The 21,789-nt window shown below is 42.9% G+C and overlaps 2 protein-coding genes across 3 annotated transcripts in view; both read left to right on the top strand.

Moving 5' to 3' along the window:
- NAF1 (nuclear assembly factor 1 ribonucleoprotein) overlaps positions 1–21,789 on the top strand; it is a 74,133-nt gene that overhangs the window by 8,235 nt on the left and 44,109 nt on the right. The window contains exon 3 of one of the 2 annotated variants that reach the window (XM_074951087.1): positions 8,870–8,963. In XM_074951087.1, the coding sequence (XP_074807188.1) occupies positions 8,870–8,963 (94 nt within the window). Of the gene's footprint in view, positions 1–8,866; positions 8,964–21,789 lie in introns of both variants that reach the window. The other variant, XM_074951086.1, reaches the window with a different exon arrangement.
- LOC141985864 (uncharacterized) lies at positions 13,403–15,393 on the top strand. The gene is made up of 2 exons (XM_074950053.1): positions 13,403–14,096; positions 14,783–15,393. The coding sequence occupies exons 1-2, from the start codon at positions 13,550–13,552 to the stop codon at positions 14,953–14,955; spliced, it is 720 nt and encodes a 239-aa protein (XP_074806154.1). The 5' UTR covers positions 13,403–13,549; the 3' UTR covers positions 14,956–15,393.

The raw sequence follows: 21,789 nt of genomic DNA, 5'->3' as shown, positions 1-21,789 counted from the left end.
GACTGGAGGATAGCTAATGTAATGCTGACTTTATAAAAAAAAAAAAAAAAAAAAAAGCTCCAGAGGTGATCCTGGCAATTACAGGCTGGCAAGACTAACTTCAGTACTGGTCAGATTGTTTGAAACTATAGTAAAAAAACAAAATTATCAGACACATAGATGAATACAATATGTTGGGGAAATGTAAAGCGAAGTTATGCTTCACCAATCTATTAGAATTATTTGAGGGGATCAACAAACGTGGACAAGGGTGATCCAGTGGACTTGGACTTTCAAAAGGCCTCTGACAAGGTCCTTTACCAAAGGCTCTTAAGCAATGTAAGCAGTCATAGGATAAGAGGGAAGGTCATCTCGTGGATCAATAACTGGTTAAAGGATAGGAATAAATGATCAGTTTCAGAATGGAGAGAGGTAAATAGTGTGGTCCACCAAGGATCCGTACTGGGACCTGTGCTATTCAACATACTGATAAGTGGTCTGGAAAATGGGGTAAACAGTGAGGTTGCAAAGTTTGCAGACCATACCAATTTATTTAAGATAGTTAAGTCCAAAGCTGACTCTGAAGAGTTACAGAGAGATCTCACTAAAGTGGGTGACTAGGTAAGAAAATGGCAGATAAAATTCAGTGTTGACAAGTGCAAAGTAATGCACACTGGAAAAACATACAACTGTACATACAAAAGGATGTGGCTTAAATTAGCTGTTAGCACTCAAGAAACAGATCTTGGAGTCATTTTGGATATTTCTCTGAAAACATCCACTTAATGTACAAAGACAGTTAAAAAGTTAACATAACCATATAAATATAAAGAACTATTAGGAAAAGGATCGATAGTCAGAAAATATAATGCCACTGTATAAATCCATGGTACACCCACAGCTTGAATACTGCATGTGGTTCTGGTCACCCCATCTCAGAAAAGATATATTAGAATTGGAGAAAGTACAGAGAATGGCAAGAAAAATAATTAGGGTATGGAGCAGCTTCTTTATGAGGAGAGATTTAAAAGACTCTGACAGTTCATCTTGGAAAAGATGACTATGGGTGATATAATAGAGGTCTACAAAATCCTGAATGATATGGAGAAAGCGAATAGGGAAATGTTGTTGTTTACTCCTTCATGTAACACAAGAACCAGGGCTTACCCAACAAAATAGGCTTAAAACAAACCTAAGGAAGTACTTTTTCAGACAACGTACGATCAACCTGTGGAACTCATTGCTAGGAGATGTTGTGAAGGCTAAAAGTATAACTGGGTTTTAAAAAGAATTAGATATGCTCATAGACGATACGTCCATCAAGATGGTCAGGGATGCAACCCCATGCTCTGGGTGTCCATAAGCCTCTGTCTTCCACAAGGTGGGACTAGATACATCGTGCAATAATTGCCCTGTTTTGTTCGTTCCCTCTGAAGCATCCGGCACCTGCCAATATCAGAAGACACAAAAGTGGGCTAGATAGACCCTTGGTCCGACCTAGTATGGCTGTACTTATTTATTGATTTTTCACTTCACAATGAATCAGTCATAGACAGACTTGTTAGAGGACATATAGACTACTTATAATTAACATTCATTATAAATTACAAGCTTGTATACTATTTCAGAATTTTCAGAGACATTTCAGTGTATTAAATAAGACCAATTTAAGAGAAGTGAGGAGAAGTTCACACAACTCAAAATATGAGTATATATATCTTCTGTTCATAGTTGCATTAGGTCCATTAGAAGGCTCTCTCAAGCAATTTGTCACTAATCTGGAAGTATTTGTTAGTGTTTTCCTTCATCATTTGTGTCAGGAAGATTTCCCTGGCTTTTTTTTTTTGTTTTAAAATTTAAATCTTTCTTTCAAATGTGGGACTTGTAAAACTTGCAGAATACATTCAAGTTTCACAAATTATTTTAAAATGTTTGTAGAGTTATCAAACCTTGGAAAAGTAAGTTTTGGACCTCCCAAATGTCTTGGCTCTTCTTAAACTCCTGAAGGATTCAAAGATTATGCTGACCATCCCTCGTCTCCATTCATATTAATGAGAATTGTCTGGTGGGTAACAGAACTTGTTATAGATTTTTATATTTTGTTGTGTGCTTGCAATTAATTCTGTTCTAAGTACTGCAGATGAAACATCTTGATGTGAATCTAATTGTTCTTTTCTTTGCTCATGAGTTTCATAAATGGTACAAACTTATTAAATATTTCTGTAATTATTACTCCCTATTTCAAGATAAGAACTAAATTCTAATTAAGATATTTAAAACTGGCTTCTTTCTGATAACATGAGGATGGGTAATTAGCCATAATCTACTTTAGATGAAGTAAGAATAAAAGGATTATAAAATAGCTCAATGCCATTATATAAATTGATTGTATACCCTCATCTATAATACTGTGTGCAGTAATAGTGATCTTCTCACTTAAAGAATACTACTGAGTTAGAGGGTGTTCAGAAAAGGGCACTGGAAATGATTGAACTCTTCAGGATTGTTTATTTTAGAAAAGAGGCAAATAAGAAGGGACATGATAGAAATATGTAAAAGAATGAAGCATATAGAGATGATAGACCAGGAGCTTCTGTTCTCCCTGTCTCAACACAAGAACAAGGGAATGGGTGGTGAAATTGAAAGGTGGCAAATTGAATACTGAAAAAGGGAAATGCTTTTTCACTTGATGCGTATTTAGACTGTGGAACTCAGTACTGCTGTGTGTCGCTGAGGGCAAGAATTTATACGGTTTGGAGGGATTGGATGACAATATGACTATTGAATACTCAGAGTTGTAATATTTAATGCAAACAAAGTAACTTGGAAGGAATAAATATCTCATGGTTTAGAGCTTAAGCAAACTTCAAACTATTAAGGACTAGGAGGAGATCTTCATTGGGGCAGATGGTCCATACCTTCCTACTGTGAATGGCTTTTGCATCTTCCTTTGAAACAGCTATGCTGGCCATTGTCAGACGGGATACTGGGCTAGATGGGGTTGGAATAGAATCCTACAACACTATGGGTTTTATTGATGTTCTTCTGTGTATTGTGTGGGACTCCCCTAAATTCATGCCAATTAAATATATATACATTTTGAACAAACTTAAACATAGAAAAAGCAAAGAAATTCAGAATTTTTAAGCCTGTTGCCGTGTCCTTGTCCTATTGTTACCAGCTCATCTTGAGTGTATATAAGATAGCGTGCTTGCCTAGAGCACACTGAAGTATAATGAGATTTATCAAGACTGAGGACTAGCATTAGTGTTCTCTACTTTTGTAGGTTTTTTTGTGTTTAGGACTTCACCCCATAAAAGCAAGGAAATTGAGTGATTGAGTCAAACAATGACAGGCTCTGTAGCTACAGCAGTGGTCTCTCTGGTTCTGTAATATTACTGATTTACCTTCTGAGTGTTGTTTTGTTAGCTGGTACTTGTCTGTGGTTAAATTTACTACACTATTTAGCATTGAAGACCCATGAGCACCTTTGAAATGTTAAGGATGTGTTGCTCACTATAATATAGTCAACCACAAGCTTGGCAAGGCTGTGAAACCAAATGAGTACCTTATATGAGAGCAGAGCCATATTAGTATCTCTATACAAACAGGGTTTTCATCCCACAAGCTGTTTTGCTTTAGGGAGGGATAAAGCATCAGAATAATATCTACATTGTGGTCACCAACCGGTCAATCACGATTGACTGGTTGATCCTAGAGGATCTCCCAGTTGATCGCGATCTCCGGTGGTGCAGTGGGGTTGTCGCTAAGGCATGCTGCCTGCCTGCCCTGGCCCCATGCCGCTCCTGGAAGCGGCCAGCATGGTCTTGGGGGGGGGGAGGGGGGGCGGTAGGGGTCTCTCTTCACGCACTGCTCCTGCCTGCAAGCACCGCCCCCGGAGCTCCCATTGGCTGGGAGCGGGGAGCTGTGGCAAATGGGAGCTGCAAGGGCAGTGCTTGCAGAGAGGGTCAGTTCGCAGAGCCACGCTCCCCCCCCCCCCCATCTCCTCCCGCAGGCTTTATGCCGGTGGGAGAGAGCTCTCTCGTTAACATAATAAAAGCACTTCAACAAGGGGTGGTAGTTATGTCGGTGGAAGCAGCTTTCCCACCGACATTGTGTTGTGCACACTACCACTTATGCAGGTGAAATTTATCGTATGTCCCTCAGGGGTGAGTTATTTTTTTCACATCCCTGAGCACCATAAATTTTGCTGACATAGTGGTAGTGTAGACGTGGCCTTAGAAAGTCACAGAAACTGCAGTAGTCAGGCTGTCTCCCCCAACTCAGAGTTGGAGGTAACTGGCTGAAAGGGTGTGTCTAAAAGCTTGCAAGGAAACATGACAATGTAGGTAAAACCTATGTCTATAGGACTTTTTGTTTCAATCTTTTGCTTTAGGTGTTATGTACCTCTGGGTGAATGAATAATAATTTTGTTTTGAGGATTGTTTTTGAGTCACTTTAATCAGCTGATGTCACAGGCTCCCAGAGGAAAAGGGCTTACAGGTGCCAAAGATAGTTGATCCTGTTGGGTTAACATGATTGTTAAAGGGGGACACCCAGTCTGAGTGAGTGAACTGCATGGGTTTTTCCCATGAGAGGGTAAAGAAAGCCAGGCCTCCCACCTGCAGTGTGCACTCAAGAGGGATTAAAAGGGGTCTAAAGTTCAGCTTGCCCTGTAACTGTGACACCCTGTATACCCCGATTTAGAAATCTGTCCAGGAATATGTCTCTCACATGCTACCGTTTTGAGAAACTGACTCAGAATAAATTGGGGGGAAAAAGCACTTCCTACACAGAAATTCCCCTTCATTACGTGATTCTGGATTTTCAAGCAGGAGGAGCCTTTCTTACAGAGGAACCCTTCCTGAAAATTCAGTCAGCAATAATTAGATGTCAAGAGAACTTCAACTAGACAGCAGTGTTCTTCCTCAGACCTACTAGCCTCAGCTACATACGTAACCCCAATGCACAGCTCAAGATGAGAGCTCTGCAATATTGGCTAGCAAAACATCTGCCAAGCTGAAATTGACTCTCCCAAGAGAAGCTCTCCTATCTTTCATGGTAGACAGAGTGTTGGCCAAACTGGACAGTCTCTACGCAAAAGAATAAATAGACACAAATCAGACATCAAGAATTGTAACATTCAAAAACCAGTAGGAGAGCACTTCATTCTCCCTAGACACTCAATAACAGACTTAAAAGTCACCATTCTTCAACCAAAAAAAAACTTCAATGAGAAACTGCAGAACTGGAAGTAATTTACAAACTTGACACCAACAAATTAGGTCTAAATAAAGACTGGGAGTGGCTGGGTCACTACAAAAAATAATTTTCCCTCTGATACTCAGACCTTCTTGTCAGCTGCTGGGAATGGGCCACATCCACCTTGAATGAATTGGCCTTGTTAGCACTGACCCCCACCTTGGTAAGGCAACTCCCATCTTTTCATCTGCTGTATATTGATACCTGCTTTCTGTATTTTCCAATCCATGCATCTGATGAAGTGGGTGTTATCCCATGAAAGCTTATGCCCAAATATATTTGTTAGTCTCTAAGGTGCCATAAGGACTCCTCATTGTTTTTATTGATACAGACTAACACGGCCACCCCTCTGAATCCTGAAAGGAGTAACTTTAAACTCCATAGCTTCATCAGCAACCCAATTTGGGACGGAGAATCCCACTTCAGCAGCCTAACAATTCATGATAATTGGAACCACTTGGAAAAGCTACATATCAGTGTTCTAGAATTGAAACCAATTAGCTGGATGCTAAAGTTTTTCCTCCTCACTTGCAAGACAAGCTGGTCTCTAAAGACATCGGTGATGCCCGAGAGCTTTGCCTCGGGAAATCTGTTCACAACCAGGAACAACACCAAATGTCTGAGGTTCTGCTTGAGAGTAGAAGCAGACTACTAGTCTATTTTAGAAGTTTCCTGTCTACCCAAAGAAAACATATATTGAAGGTAGCTAGCTTCTACTCTCCCATTAGGAGATAACATTAGATGACATTCCATAGTGCCAAAGATGGCCTTGTGCCTTAGATATATTCCCCCTGTAGAAATGTATAGAGCTGCTCTGTGGAACTCTGCACTTTTACTAAATGCTATACAATAGTCCTAGCATGCAGGTCAGATTCTCAGTTTGGTAAAGTGGTACTTCAGTAACTGTTTAATTAGGACTCTCTATGTCCCACCTTTCTCAGATGACAGTACTTCTTCCCAAACTATCCCCTGTGTTGGGAATGTGAAGAGGGTACTACTAAAAAGTAAAAATGATGGTTACCTGTACCTGAAATTCTTTGCACATTCACATTCCCTGCCCACCTTCCTCTTCCCTGGAGTCCTAACTTAGGTCTTGGACCTGAGGAGGCAAAGGAAGGAACTCGGGCAACTGGAGCACCATTCTCCTTAATTCTTAGAAAATGTGAGGAAAAGAGTAGAAGAAGACACAAGAGCACTGCAATGGGCACTGCTGTGAAAAGTTCCATTGTCCCATGAGTAGGAATGTGGAGGATCCATTGTGAAGAATTCTGGGTGCAGCAGAGTAACCTTCAGATGGTCCCTTCCCAAGGACTTTTGGAACCAACTAAAAAGTCTATCAATGTTTGAGCGTGGTAGGAAGGAGAATTGAGGCCTAGAAGTCCTCAGCCTGAAACTGTAGAACATACTTTGTCAATGGCAATTCGTTGGGGTTTGAATCCTGAAGAGCTGAACTTCTGCCAAGATTGAGAGCTTGTCTGCCAAGACTGAGAAGAGCTTGTCTACATGATGCCTCCAAGAAGCTATTGAAGAATCTATTAAGCTAATGTGTTTTTTAGTTATTTAGGGATATGAGAGCCCAATACAAAGGATTGTCTCTATTTTCAATATGTAACTATCTGGCTAATTTTCTATCCCTATCCTGTCTAAGGCCAATCCTGAATCATTTCTTTTTCCAAATTAATTTGGCCAATTCAGAGTTTCATGTATGGAACGAGGCTGGTATTAAATGTCAGGCTGATCTGGTTCCAAACCTTTGTACGTTTTTGTATAACGTTGCAAAAGTGTAAGGGTAAAGCTTTCCAGATGCCTCCTTTTTTTTTTTTTTTTTTGTTGTAGTAGTAGTAGTGTATGCTCAGCCAGGACCCTGCATATTTTATGTGAGTCTATAAAGTAATCATTGGCTCTAGTCTATTATCCCTGAAATACATTTTATATACCCGAAGCCCTCCTAAAAGTATGGTCTCTGCTAATATAGAAATTCAGTGAAAATTTGTTAATCTAAGTTTAGAATGGTATGAAACGATATCCCAGGATAGGGGAGCGAATAGTGTTGGATGAAGTACTATATACAACTGCCAAAGCCTATAATGATGTTGTTGCAAGGGAAGCACTGTAGCTATACAAAACCCCTCAAACCATTCCTCCACTGTTCAGATCCAAATTTATTCCAATAATTAAAATGTCTGAAATGTGGCACAAACATTGTAGATTTAGGCCCATTGCTGGTTGGGTTGGGGAGGTATGATATCAAAATTGTTTATCTTAGTATACAAGTCCATCCTAGGAAACTGGATAAAAGGAGTCTTCACTATTATCTGGTTTTTAATACTGTGGGGTTTCCTGATTGTGGAGGGCAAAAATAACAAAAATGAAGCTAGGAGTTTGAGGTCTGATGAGTATTTGTGAACTCTACCCAAGAGAATCCAGAAGTCATTGGATTCAAGGATGAGTGAACTAACGTGTAAATTATCTTAAAACCATAAGATAAGAAGTCTGTAGCAAATTTACAGGAATATAGGGAAAAGTTATACATGGTGTCCTCTTAACAATGTCAGTGCAATACAATAAAATGGGATGATGAGGATAATTAATACAATTTTGAGTATTTAAGTTTTGTATGCTAATAGTTTAGAGAAAAATGTTAAGTGTTAATGTTAAGTTAAGGTGATTGCTGTACTATGATGGGTCTTTCAACCTTGTGTTACATGGAGTGAATCTTAGGGTATGCTTATGCTGCATTCAGGAGGTGTGATCGCAGACTGGTGGCCGGATAGGGTAGCTCTGCCCACCCAGGACCCATGGGTATGTAATTCAGTGGTTGCTGCCTGTGCCGCTATAGCTTCATGGCTATTGTTACTCAAGCTAGCTTTAATCTAGCTAGATCAAGACTGTGCTGGGTATGTCTACATTTGCTGCAGTCACATCTGCAGACTGCAGACATAACTTCAGATAAGTATATTACATGTAGTGGTTTGTACCTATGTATCTTTTTGGGGGGGGTGGCGTAAAACAACCCTAAACATATTTTTAAAATGTTCTCATAGGCTGTTTTATTGTGTGCCGGACAACAGCTCAGACATCTTCTTACTAAAGGCTTAATAATTTATTGCAGTACTAGTATCCTATATAATTCAATAATTTTTAGGTTTAATACACTCTTCTTCATGCTGTTATATCAGATTTTTAATCTCTGCTGTGCTGCATTTAATACCATTTTTGTCTGCTGCTACAGAAATATTTTCCAGTGTTTAACATGGATGTGATTATGTAATCATCTAAAAGTTCATGTCAGAAAGTAAAGTTTAATAACAAATTTCTCTTAACTGTTCAAGTTAATCTTCTCTGGTTGAGTAAAACTGTCTTAGATGCCATGCAGCAGTGCCGTGGCATGGAAGTATTTAAAAAATACGTAAAATAACATTTCCCCAGATGTAATTTCAGCTCTCTTTAATTTGAACAATTTTGTTGGAATGCCATTTGTTAGAATGAATTATTACTAGAAATTAGCCATAACCTTTTTTCTTGAACTACAAAAGTGAAATGTTTAAAATCATTCCTCGGTGGTTGGCAGGGTATGTCTAAACAGAAAATATTATATTTTGAAAATTAATTTCTTCTATATTAGCAGGGACCACCTCCTGTTGAAGATTTGACAATAATTCTGCCTGAGGATGTTGAGCTGAAGCCCTTTGGGACAGTTTCAAGCATTATTGAGCAGTTGGGTAAGCAACATATAGTTCTTATTTTGTTTAAATGAAAATACATTTATATATGTATTCATGAGAATTGGAACCACTTGGAAAAGAAGCTGCATATCAGTGTACTAGAATTGAAGGATATGTATAGGGGTGTGTGTGTGTATGTATTTTCATTTAAAATATGTATGTTATGTATTATCAGTATTTTTGGGAACAGTGTTTATTACCACTATCACATTTTTTAAGGCAGTCCTCCATTTCCTTTGACTTCATGCTCTTGCAGAATGTAAGGGAAAAAAAGGTAGGGCATTGAATGCAAACTGTTCTACTGAACAGAAACATTTTATTAAAGCTAATGTTAAAAAAAAATATGTAATACATAGGTTGAGAAAAGAGTGTTTGTCCATCTGGGTATAGTGCTTAGATTATCCACAAATAGAGTGTTTTGTTTTTAAAAGTCATAATCAGCAATAACCCAAATTTAGGTGAATACATTAAGACTACAGTTTTGATATTAGTATCCAAGTATTCGGGTACATCGCGTATGAGAAGTTGTACAGAGATTTGGTTGAGGAAAGCAAAATATATCAATGAGTGGCGATTGTCCCTCAGTAACTGAGAATTAGGGTAAGTTGTCCATTACTTCTGCTGAATGCCCCTCTGTGGCTATTGCATTGTTAAGTCACTGTCTGATTTACTGTGAAAGTGCCATCAAGAGCTGAACAGAATCAGCATATATGAATGGAGAATCTGGAAGAGACAATTTTGAAACTCAGGGTATGTCTACGCAGCAAAAGAAAAGTCCTGCAGGGTGGGAGGGTCCCAAAACCTGCACTCCAGCTTGAGCCTGGATGTCTACACAGCAACGAAACAGCAGGTTTTTCTTTGCTGTGTAGACATACCCTCAGTGACCAAACATTAACACGTAATTGGGAAACCAAAGGAGGTTGACCAAGTGAACACAGCACGATTACAGCAATAGACAAAGGACCAAGGTGTCAAGTTGGCTGTGGTTTTTTTTGAAAGTTTTAGGTGACAAGCTCAGGAAAATCAAACCAAAACTCATTTTAAAGTGAGAACTTTTGCTCCATGATTTAGTCCCACGTGTTATATTTAAATGGTCTTAGGTCTTGTCTACACTTCCACTTTACAGCGCTGAAACTTTCTTGCTTCAGGGGTATGAAAAAACACTCCCCTGAGCGATGGAAGTTTCAGCGTTGTAAAGTGGCAGTGTGGACAGTGCACTGGTGCTGGGAGCTACTCCCCTCATGGGGTGGGTTTTTTTACAGTGCTGGGAGAGCTCTCTCCCAGCGCTGGTGCTGCGACTATGCTTTAACGTTGGTAGTGAAGACATACCCTTAGAAGGTATATAGGATGGTGAATCATAGAATATCAGGGTTGGAAGGGACCTCAGGAGGTCATCTAGTCCAACCCCCTGCTCAAAGCAGGAACAAACCCCAACTAAATCATCCCAGCCAGGGCTTTGTCAAGCCTGACCTTAAAAATATCTAAGGAAGGAGATTCCACCACCTCCCTAGGTAACGCATTCCAGTGTTTCACCACCCTCCTAGTGAAAAAGTTTTTCCAGATACCAACCTAAATCTCCCCCACTGCAACTTGAGACCATTACTCCTTGTCCTGTCATCCACTACCACTGAGAACAGTCTAGATCCATCCTCTTTGGAACCCCCTTTCAGGTAGTTGAAAGCAGCTATCAAATCCCCCCTCATTGTTTAGTCTACAGAAGAGAAGAATCTGTTCCCTCAGCCTCTCCTCGTAAGTCATGTGTTCCAGTCCCCTAATCATTTTTGTTGCCCTCCGCTGGACTCTCTCCAATTTTTCCACGTCCTTCTTGTAGTGTGGGTCCCAAAACTGGACACAGTACTGCAGATGAGGCCTCACCAATGTCTAATAGAGGGGAACGATCACATCCCTCGATCTGCTGGCAATACCCCTACTTATACATCCCAAAATGCCATTGGCCTTCTTGGCAACAAGCGCACACTGTTGACTCATATCTAGCTTCTCGTCCACTGTAACACCTAAGTCCTTTTCTGCAGAACTGCTGCCGAGCCATTCGGTCCCTAGTCTGTAGCGGTGCATGGGATTCTTCCGTCCTAAGTGCAGGACTCTGCACTTGTCCTTGTTGAACCTCATCAGATTTCTTTTGGCCCAATCCTCCAATTTGTCTAGGTCCCTCTGTATCTACCAAAGTATCTACCACTCCTCCCAGTTCAGTGTCGTCTGCAAACTTGCTGAGGGTGCAATCCACACCATCCTCCAGATCATTTATGAAGATATTGAACAAAACCGGCCCCAGGACCGACCCTTGGGGCACTCAGTTTGATACTGGCTGCCAACTAGACATGGAGCCATTGATCACTACCCATTGAGCCCGACAATCTAGCCAACTTTCTACCCACCTTATAGTGCATTCATCCAGCCCATACTTCTTTAACTTGCTGACAAGAATACTGTGGGAGACAGTGTCAAAAGCTTTGCTAAAGTTAAGGAACAACACTTCCACTGCTTTCCCTTCATCCACAGAAACAGTTATCTTGTCATAGAAGGCAGTTAGATTAGTCAGGCATGACTTGCCCTTGGTGAATCCATGCTGACTGTTCCTGATCACTTTCCTCTCCTCTAAGTGCTTCAGAATTGATTCCTTGAGGACCTGCTCCATGATTTTTCCGGGGACTGAGGTGAGGCTGACTGGCCTGTAGTTCCCAGGATCATCCTCCTTCCCTTTTTAAAAGATGAGCACTACATTAACCTTTTTCCAGTCGTCTGGGACTTCCCCGGATCACCATGAGTTTTCAAAGATAGTGGACAATGGCTCCGCAATCACATCCGCCAACTCCTTTAGCACTCTCAATGAAGGAAAGCCTTCAACGTTCTGTAGCAAAGCAGGCCGGAATGCTTTCTCCTCTCTCCTTCAGTATATGGTGATAGAGAAACAACCTTGTGTTTCTCCCACAGTGCTTGCACTGTGCATTTTTTTTCATCCTTTTCACATTTTTTATTACTTTGCTCCTGGCACCTTGACCCAGGTATTGGTTGCCAGTACCAGCAGTCATAAGATAGAGCATGACTAAAGTGCAGAAGTTTCATGTATTGTGCTGGTTGCAGGGTGAGCCCACGTGGGATTGTGAAGTATAGTGGATGAAAGCATAGATACAGGCAGTTTATATTAAAGGGATATTTCATGTCCACATAGGTCCCAAACGTAGATCTTGTGAAATCATACTTCTAGGCACATGACATTAAATAAATGTTTCTATGAAATCTTGTTTTAAAAAAAATAACTTAAAGCTTATTTGTGGGAGCACATTATTCATTTAAAAATATTTCAAACCTAATTGTTGCAGAAGCCTATCACCTTTGAAAACCAGGAATTGAAACTCATTTTAAACAAACCTGAAATTGACTAATAGTTTCTTTTTGTTCCTTTGAGTGAAATCCAAAAAATAAATTAGATCACTTAAAATTTATTTAAATCTAAATTTTTGTTGGTAATATAGATAAGGAAACCTACTATGTTTTTTCTTTTTAAATGAATTTGAACCTGACAACCTCTTTTATTTGGAACCAAATTTAAACTGTGAGAGAAGTTACTGGGAGAAAGGAAGGAGCTGTTCACGCAGTCCCCTTGCATTTTCTAGCTGTTCAAAGGAGTCAGAATGAATCTTGGGAGGAAGCTGAGTTCAGTTGTCCTCGCTTGGAAGGATAGTCACCGTGATACAGATCTTCTGGAAGGAAGTAAAAGGAATAAAATAGGGCCTAATCTCTTTTCCTCAGTTGCTTATTTTCTGAGAATCACTTATATTTAGTTGTCTACATGAAATTTTAAGAGACTGAGGTTATGTCTACACTCGCGCTTTTGTCAGTATGACTTACGTCAGGGGTGTGAAAAACAAACCCCTGAGCGACATAAGTTACACCGACAGACGTGCTGGTGTGGACAGCGCTATGTCAGCGGGAGACTCTCCTGCCAACGTAGCTGCCACCGCCGCAGCTCATTGGCGATGGTTTAATTATATGGATGGAAGTGCTCTCTCCTGTTGGCATAGAGTGGCTACGTGGGAGATCTTACAGTGGTGAAGCTGCATCGGTACAGCTTGCCCCTGTAAACTCTCTAGTCTAGACGTGGCCTGACTTTACAGGCTTTTAAAATTTTGGCCTAAGTTTATAGTCCTTATGGCTTCAAAGGAACCTTCCAAATGTAAACCAGTGCAGGGGTGGGTGGTGTATTCCTGAGGCCCTGTCTACATTGGCAAGTTCTGAGCAGTAAATCAGTTTTCTGCTGAGGTGTACACACTGCCATGCCACTTAGTTTGCAGAAACTGCGCAGTTGTAGCACTCTAAAAAAACCACCCCAACGAGAGGTGTACAGCTTTCTGCGGCAGGGCTACAGTGCTGCGATTGGCCTCCAGGAGGTATCCCACAATGCCTGTTCTCACCTCTCTGGTCATCAGTTTGAACTCTCTGGCCGTGCCCTCGGGTGACCAACAATCATTCCCACCCCGTAAATTCCTTTGGAATTTTGAAAGTCCCCTTCCTGTTTGCTCGGTGATGTGTGCAGTGGTCTCAGTGCATCTTTCCAGGTGGCCATGCCTACTCCACGAACCAGGCGATCCCCAGCTTGGAGTAATGTCGAGCTGCTGGACCTCATCATTGTTTGGGGAGAGGAGGCTGTGCAGTCCCAGCTGCATTCCAGCTGTAGGAATTATGATACCTATGGACAGATTTCACAATGCATGATAGAAAGGGGCCAGGACCAGGACACATTGCAGTGCAGGGTCAAAGTGAAGGAGCTGCGGAACGCATACCACAAGGCGCGTGGGAGGCAAACTGCTGCTCTGGTACTGTGCCCACTAACTGCCGGTTCTACAAAGAGCTGGGCACAATACTCTGTGGCGACCCCCACCTCCACTGTGAAGACCACCGTGGATACTTCGGTGGCTTGCATTCCAGTTGAGAGTGGACAGAGCCAGGAGGAGGAAATCTTGCACGAGGATGTGGAGGGGGACCCAGAGGCAGAGGATGACTCGGAGGTCAGAGAGGCATGCAGCCAGAAGCTGTTTTCTACCCCGGAGGCAGCTAGCCAGTCACAGCTGTCGGATGTTGGCGAAGCGCAAACAGGAGAGGAGGCCCCTAGTAAGTGGATTTGATTTTGGGAATTGCTGAAGTGAGTTGTTGGGGGCAGGAGAGTTGCAGAAAGCAGGCTTGTCTCCCGCTGCATGCCTAGTCTGAGCGGTGAAACAGGCTATTGATTGAATCCCTCACTTCATGGGAATCTCCCTCAGAGATCTCCAGGAAACTCTTGTGGAGATACTGGGTAATCTGCTGCTGCAGGTTCTTCAGCAGAGCTGCTTTGTTTTTTGCCCCATTAACGGTCGCTTTCCTGCGCCACTGTGCTGTCGGGAGGCGGGGGGGATCATTGCCACACACAGGCGAGCTGCACAGGGGCCAGGGCGGAAACTGCAGTCTTGGAGAAGACCCTCTCTCGATTTCCTGCTCACCCTCAGCAGTGAGATATCTTCCATAATGATCACATCCTGTGGAAAGTGTGGGGACAGGAATGATTATCAGGCCTCCCCCCTGCAGTGCTGACTCTCTCCAAGAGCCACATGCCCAGTGTACAGCAGGGTTGGGAAAGAGTGATTTACCCTGCCCCTGCAGCTGCTCACCATTTTGGGGGTCTTGTGGCATGTGTGATTGCCTGGGGTCAGCCAGTAAGTGACAGGTGTATGAGTATTGGCTGTGTTTTAAATCACTGAATCAATGTTCTCTGTGTTGCAAACAATATTGCTTCTGTAAAATGTTGCGTTTAAACTTCACAGAGATGACCTTGGGAGCCCAGCCTCCCTCTTTGTTAGCAGCAGCTGAACGGCTCTGCAGAATTAGAAAGTGGTCAAGAAGAACTAAGGAGGACTTTCTGTGTGATGTTATGATGCACTCTGCTGCCAAGAAAAAGGAATTGAAGGAGTGGCGGGACAGTGAGAAGAGGGACTGAAAGGAGAACTCAGCGTGACAGAATGAAGCCACAGAGTGACTCTTAAAGGTTTTGAAACACCAAGCAGTCACGCTCCAGGCAATACTAGCTCTTCAAACCGAGCAGCTCCATGCATGCCTGCCCTCCTCTGCAGCTGCTGTCGCAAATCTTTCCCATGCTTCCCCCCAAAACCTCCAACACACTGTTATCAACCTCCTGGCTCCAGTCTATACCCGCTATATTCCACTCTTCTCCACTCACAGTTCAGCACTGCGGACTCCCACTACCCACTGCGCTCAACACCCGGCCCTCTGCAGTTTGGCCCTGCTGAAGTACAGTACCTGCTGCGTTGTACTCCAAAGGAGAGGGTTGGATATGATCCCTGGACATACACATGTCTGTAGCCATCCTGGGACCCCTCCTATCTTGGGACCTTCCCTTCCCCCATCCCCCTCACTGCTGCTGATTTTTTTTGTTTGTTTGTTTGTTTGACTCTCTCCTCTGGTTGTTGTTTTTTAATAAAAGAATTGTTGGTTTGAAAGCAATCTTTATTCTATTAATCGAAAGCAAAAAGAGCCTTGCAAAGCAACATAGAATTATGTTAAACCCACATATTTCATCGTCTGCACCAGTCACTTCGTAGCATTACAAGCACTACACTCCTGAGCATAGCAACAAATATTAGTGGCTTTCAGCTTCAAATTGCTGCCTCAAGGCATCCCTGATCCTTATGGCCCTTTGCTGTGCCCCTCTAATAGCCCTGGTCTCAGGCTGTTCAGAGCTCGGGGTTCTGTTGACCAGTATGCTGCTCGCTCTCACTAACATGTCACGAATGTCAGTGGAATTATTTCTTACAAAGGCAAGAGGAGTGCGACATTGATCTTGCCACGCGTACTAGCTATGGCACAAGATTGCTTGTGGCATTCACAGAGGCACTGACCACAGGGGAATGCTACTTTTGGGCTCAGGAAACAAACACTGAGTGATCGGATCACATCGTGATGCACATCTGGGATGATGAGCAGTGGCTGCAGAACTTTTGAATGAGGAAAGCCACATTCATAAGACTGTGATGAGCTTGCCCCATGCCCTGAGTCTGCAGACTGCCTTATGTAATAGTTGAGATGTGTGAACTGGCCCAGTAACCTCAACTGGTTGTCAGTTCTGAAATGTTATAATGGCAATGTGAGTCAACTGTTTCAATTATCACTTTAGCCATTAACATTTCACATAATTTAGGCAAGGTATCATTGTATAAAGAATTTAAATCAGGAGTCCTAGGTTCTCATCTCTGCTACTGACCTGCTGTGAGGCATGGGCAGGTCACTACCTCTCTGCACCTGTTTTCCTTTCCTTTTAATTCTTCTGGGAATGGGCTTTCTCCCTATGGCCTCGTCTTCAGGTAGTTTGTTTATCCCACAATCTCAAACTGTGTCCTCCTTCCTTTTGGATACTAAAGTCTACATTGTCCCTGCTGCACTGGCAAAACATCCAGCTTCATACTGTTTACAATGTAACGATGCATCGTAAATACAAAAGTCTGTGGTGCACTGAAAAGTAAAATATATATCACAGATTTAAAGGGATTGGAGCAATCCTTTCAGTGTGTGAGGCCCCAACCATACGTTTTTCAGTATGGGTCATGCAACCCCCGATTCTGAGTCTGAACTTTTGGGCTGTAGCACACCCGCTTCTTACTGTGGCTTTCAACAGAAAGTCCAACTGAAATCAGACTCCTGAGAGAGGCTCTACCTTCTGAAGGAGCAATGCAACCAGGAAAGTATTTGCAGTGAAGCAAGCAGCCTTTTCAAAACAAGATGGCATTTGTTAGTCAACTGGAATAGAACATATGGCAGACCTTAGGTGAGCAAGTCTAAGGTTAAAACCAAGTCTAAGTCAGAATCCATATTGGTAGGAGCAATGGTCCCAAGATTCCATTCTCTTCTGAGATCTATGTCTCCCAATATCTGTTTCTGGATATGTCTACATTGCAATGTAAGCCCATTCTTGACCCTGGGCTCCAGCCTAACTCCTCTTGCATCTGCACTGCAGTTGTGCTAACCTAGGGTTTGGATCCAGGGTCGCAGGACTATGCAGGGCTGGAGGGTCTGAACTGGAGTTAAGCCAGGATACAGGGTCCAAGTCCTAATGCTTTGCAGTGTAAACGCAACCCTGCTTGACTCAGGTCCCAGGAGTTAGCCAGAATCCCACAATTCCATGGGGTAACTTCCTTCGTCCTTTCTATCCCAAGAATCTACAATCCACTCTATTGAAAACAAGAAGCCACCCCCACTTTACAAGCAGCAACAGCTCAGGTCAGCGTTACCCATTCTTTTCTGATCATCAGTCTGTAAGCACACTGCCAGAGAGCCTCCTGGGTTTGCAATGGAGAGCTAACTGATCGAACCTTTTGCAAAGCGAGCTGCTACATGGTCACGAGAGCACAACCAGATTTGGTGGCCAGTAAAATTGTGGACTTCAGCAAAAGCACCAGGTCTGACTATGTGTACCAGGAGATAGCTTAAACTGGCAGCTCTACAGATTTTTTTTTTTTTTTGGACAAGTGATCAGTGCAGGGAGAGTATTAAGAGGCTGAAGAGTGAGTACTGGAAGACCAGGGACAAGAGCCACACCTCAGGCAACTCATCAACAACATGCCCATTTTATGATGTCTTTGGGTTTTGGACACTGCACCCAGCACAGAGTCAACTCTGCTTCATGATGACCTAGTCAGCAGGGGTATCTCCTGCTGGCCCCTGAATGGAGCATGGGAACTGATGGGAGCCAGCAACAGGCATTACCAGTGAGGAGCTTGAATTGACTCTCCTTTTAATGAAAAAAGTCCCAGAGCAGGCTGTGGATCAGGATCAACAGCAAATTCTCCAACACTACTTGGAAGAACTGTTTGCTTTCCACCATTCCCCACCCCTGACAAGGAACAGCCCACTGACAAACCTGCAGAGAACCTGATGGAGACAGACACTACCCCAGAGCCTGGTAAGTGTGACTCAGATGTAAAGTTTATTATTACAGTAGTGGGAGAGTTCTGCTGTAAGAAGCAATGCAAAAACGATAAGGCCTGGCTACCAGCGTTCGGTTACTAATGGGTGACTCTATAACAGCACGTAGATGTCTTCCCCCCAAATGGAGTTCAAAATGGTGACTTGGAATTTGAAATGTTCGTAGACAGCTGAAAAAGTTATTTTAACTATGTCACAGATGTTTGCTAGGGTCATTCTTCTTTTCCTTTCAGTAATAAGAAGTTTGCCGCTCTGTAATCAGTCCTCCTGCGTCTACTGAGCCACTTGTGAACAGTGAACTGGGTGTGTTTTTGGGAAACAGTATTCTATTTCCAAATCTAGTCTATTCAATTAAAGGTAATCCATGCAGTCTGTGGGTCACAAAATCATGTCTCCAAAGTATGAGTGTAGTGTCATGTTTTTTCCCCCCCAGAACTGTGCTGGATGTGGGATGGAGAAAAGCTGCAGATTTCAGTGTGTTTGCAGGCAACAGTAACAGTGCAAGCTGTTAAATGAGCAAACACAGCATGGTGTTAATTCCCTCATGGATTCTGACCCAAACCTGGTTGCTAATAGCAGCAAACTTTTTTTTCCTGAAGCAGAAACTCCAGATAGTTACCTACATTGTGGGGAAAGGCATATTTTCCAGGCCCCCCCATATAGCTGACCAATCCACTCCACTCACAAATGTGCTGCTCAGTCACTATATGTTTGAATGCATGAGCTGTATATATTGCAGGTCTCCATCCACCAGCTTGGAATAACATCTCCCTCTGCCAATAGATCACCAGAAAAACAGTTGTCTTCCAAAATATGAAAGGCCTGAAATGTCAGAAAAAGCCTTTTGCAGCAAAGGCACTATATCCCTTTCTGCCCACCCAAATATGGCACTTGGTTATTATAATTTTTTTTTTTGAAACAGAAAAAGATTAGTGTTTTAAACTTACCACTGTTTCTGCACTTCTCACTGCAATTAAGTTGGCTATGTCTGAAGACAGTATGAGGACTGAAGTATCCCCCTCACAATATGTGTTGGTTCACTTTAGAAATGTTACATTTTATGTCCTTCAGATTCCACAATAATTAATTCTGTGCTCTTGCACAGAGCTAGTTTAGCCAGTAACCCTCTGTTTCTTTTTCCTATTTCAGGACCTTCAATCTATGTTGCCTGCTGTTCTTCAGGAACTTGATCCGCAGCCCAACGTATCCTCATGGATGATTCTGAAAGGAAGTGTTTCCATGATGACATTATGGTTGATGTTCTTGAGAGGATAGACCAGAAGGTCCAGTACCAGAAGAAAAGGGCTGAAAGACTTCCTTTCTTTGGAACAATGGCATGCTGACAATGGCAGCAGGAAAGGCTAATGTTTTGCTGCCCAAGTGGAAGACAGGGTTTCAGTGAGGGAGCAGGCACTTGCAAAACTGTTCTTGGAACAGGAATGGTAGCTAAGGGAAGAGGACAGAGCTCAACAGAGAGAACTGTTCCAGCAACTCCTGTCCATAATGACTGCAAGAGCACCAGCTCCTGCTGCCTCCCCCACACCATGGCATGATCACCCTGCAACATACCAGCACTAGCTTGAATATCACCATGTTGGGGCAGCTTGTGCATTCAGGAGTCATGAGGTGCGGGGCAGGACAACTACACACCATGCAGCCTTTCTTCTTCAACCCCTTTCCAGTGGAAACCTCCACCCATCTCCCTGCTGTCAAGTGAGGGGAAAATATGTGTAGAAGGGAAATGAGAATGTGGGGCATGGGGACATGTAGAAGTAGATTGTGTTGGGTCCTTTTTTGTGTGTGTTGTTTTATAATGGCAGCTGGTCTGCCCAAGACTGAGTGTTTTAATATTTTAAGACATTTTTACAAATAAAGCATGCTATGTTTTCAAGAAAGTTTATTGTTATCACTGCATCACATGTTGCAATCATGATTTGAGTTAATACAGCTTAAAATATGTTCAGGAGCAATTAAGCATTAGTGAGCAAGCAGTATTCGTCTATTTAGCTAGGTATAGCGATTCATATTTCAATAAATATGGTCTGTACAGCCATTCTGCTACCCCTTCCACCTCACCAAATTCATTATTTGTGTCATTGACTTATATTGCATGGTAATGAAGCCCACTCCCCTCCAAGCACATTTGTACAGGTACTATTCCCCCTCTTCCATTGGGACATTAAAGTCCATAATGTGAAAACACAAAGCACCCCTGACCTCTGCTGCCTAGGTGCAACCAGTTCCCGCAGTGGTGGCTGTACTTTCTGGTTGAGGGTACTCTTCCAGTGTCCCCTTTCTGTCATAGGTCTGTTAAGGAGGAAATGGCTCTCCTCTGGCTTCACAAAGGTTGTGAAGAGCACAGCAAATGACAATAATGTGGACAACATTGATGACACTGGCATCCAGATGGGTTTGTAGACACCTCCAATGTGATTTTAATCTGCCAAAAGCACATTCAACAGCCATTCTACAGCTGCTACTTAAACCTTTTTTTGCCAGGGCCTCTGAAATAAGGGTACAGTTTGGCATCGTGAACTTTTCCTGTATAGCCCATGTTGACATTCATAAAAATGCCTTTATGGTCCACTAGTGCCTGCATAACAATGCGATTTATGTACTCGTGGTTCTTGAGGAGGGCAAACTGTGGACACATGAGTCCCCTCAATAAGCCTGGCATAGTTAGGAAACCCCGTTCCCTCAAAAATTAGTAATTTCCTCAGGAATATCTTTAATGTCTGCCTCCTTGGGGTAAACCAGACTCCTGATTGCCTCAGAAACCTCCGCCTCTACCTTACCCACCATCTACTTTCCAGCCCCAAACTGGTTGGCAATGGACCTGTAGCAGTTGGATAATCGGCTTCCGGACAGTTATAGCAACCCACTTTTGGACTGGCAAAGGTGACCTCAGAGGTGTGTCTTTTACGTTGGAGGATGGGGACAAGCTGCTCACAAAGCTCCAGAATTCTGGCTTTCTTCATGCAAAAGTTCTGGACCCACTGCTGGTCATCCCATGATGATGTGGTCCCACCAATCTGTGCTTGTGGTCCTGTGCCAGAAGCAGTGGTCTGTGTAAGATGGTATCAGCGGCTATGCCAATTATAGCATCTGCCAGTATGAGTCTATGGTGGGGGGTGGTAGTCTGCTGCCGCCTCTGTCAGGTACCTTTTGGTGGGACATAAAATGCCACTTAAAGGGCTACCAGTGCCTCACGAATGCTCTGCCAGTTTCCTGACACACAAGTGAAAGCACAAGCAAGAGAAGTTCATCAAAAAGCACCTCCTCCGTGTTGCTGGTTTCAGTAGCTGAAAGTGCATGGACCAAAGTGACTGCTCAGCAGGCTCTGTTGGTGAGCAGATCAAACTTCCTGTAACTTGCACTTTGAGCAGTAAAGTTTTGCTCACCGTACATCACGGTCCTAGAGCTAGAGCAGCCACATTTCATTGGGAGGTGGGTGCTAGGGACTCTGGGATGTGGTTACTAGACTTGGGTCTGCTGATTCAAGTCCCACTAATCCTATGCTTATATTGCTGTGTAGACATACCCTCTGTGTCCCAAACTCCCAAGCCCAGTTCTTAACAGCCACCTGACACTTCATTCCTTTATTGCTTGCTTGTAACCACACTGTTCACACACTGAGCCTGCTTTGGCTTCCCAGATGTTAATCATTAACGTTCAGTCATTGAGAGTCTTGTTGTCTCTTCCAGATTCTCCATTCCTATGTTCTGATTCCGTTCAGTTCTTGATGGCTCCTTCTTACCAACTCAAAATATGTGACATGACCATCCCCATCCTTTATTGCCCCCCGCCTCCTCCGTGACAGTCGGTGTATAGCAGG

The sequence above is a fragment of the Natator depressus genome, chromosome 4 (assembly GCF_965152275.1).
Source record: "Natator depressus isolate rNatDep1 chromosome 4, rNatDep2.hap1, whole genome shotgun sequence".
Classification (NCBI taxonomy): Eukaryota; Metazoa; Chordata; order Testudines; family Cheloniidae; genus Natator; species Natator depressus.
This window is presented reverse-complemented; position numbering and strand designations above follow the sequence as displayed.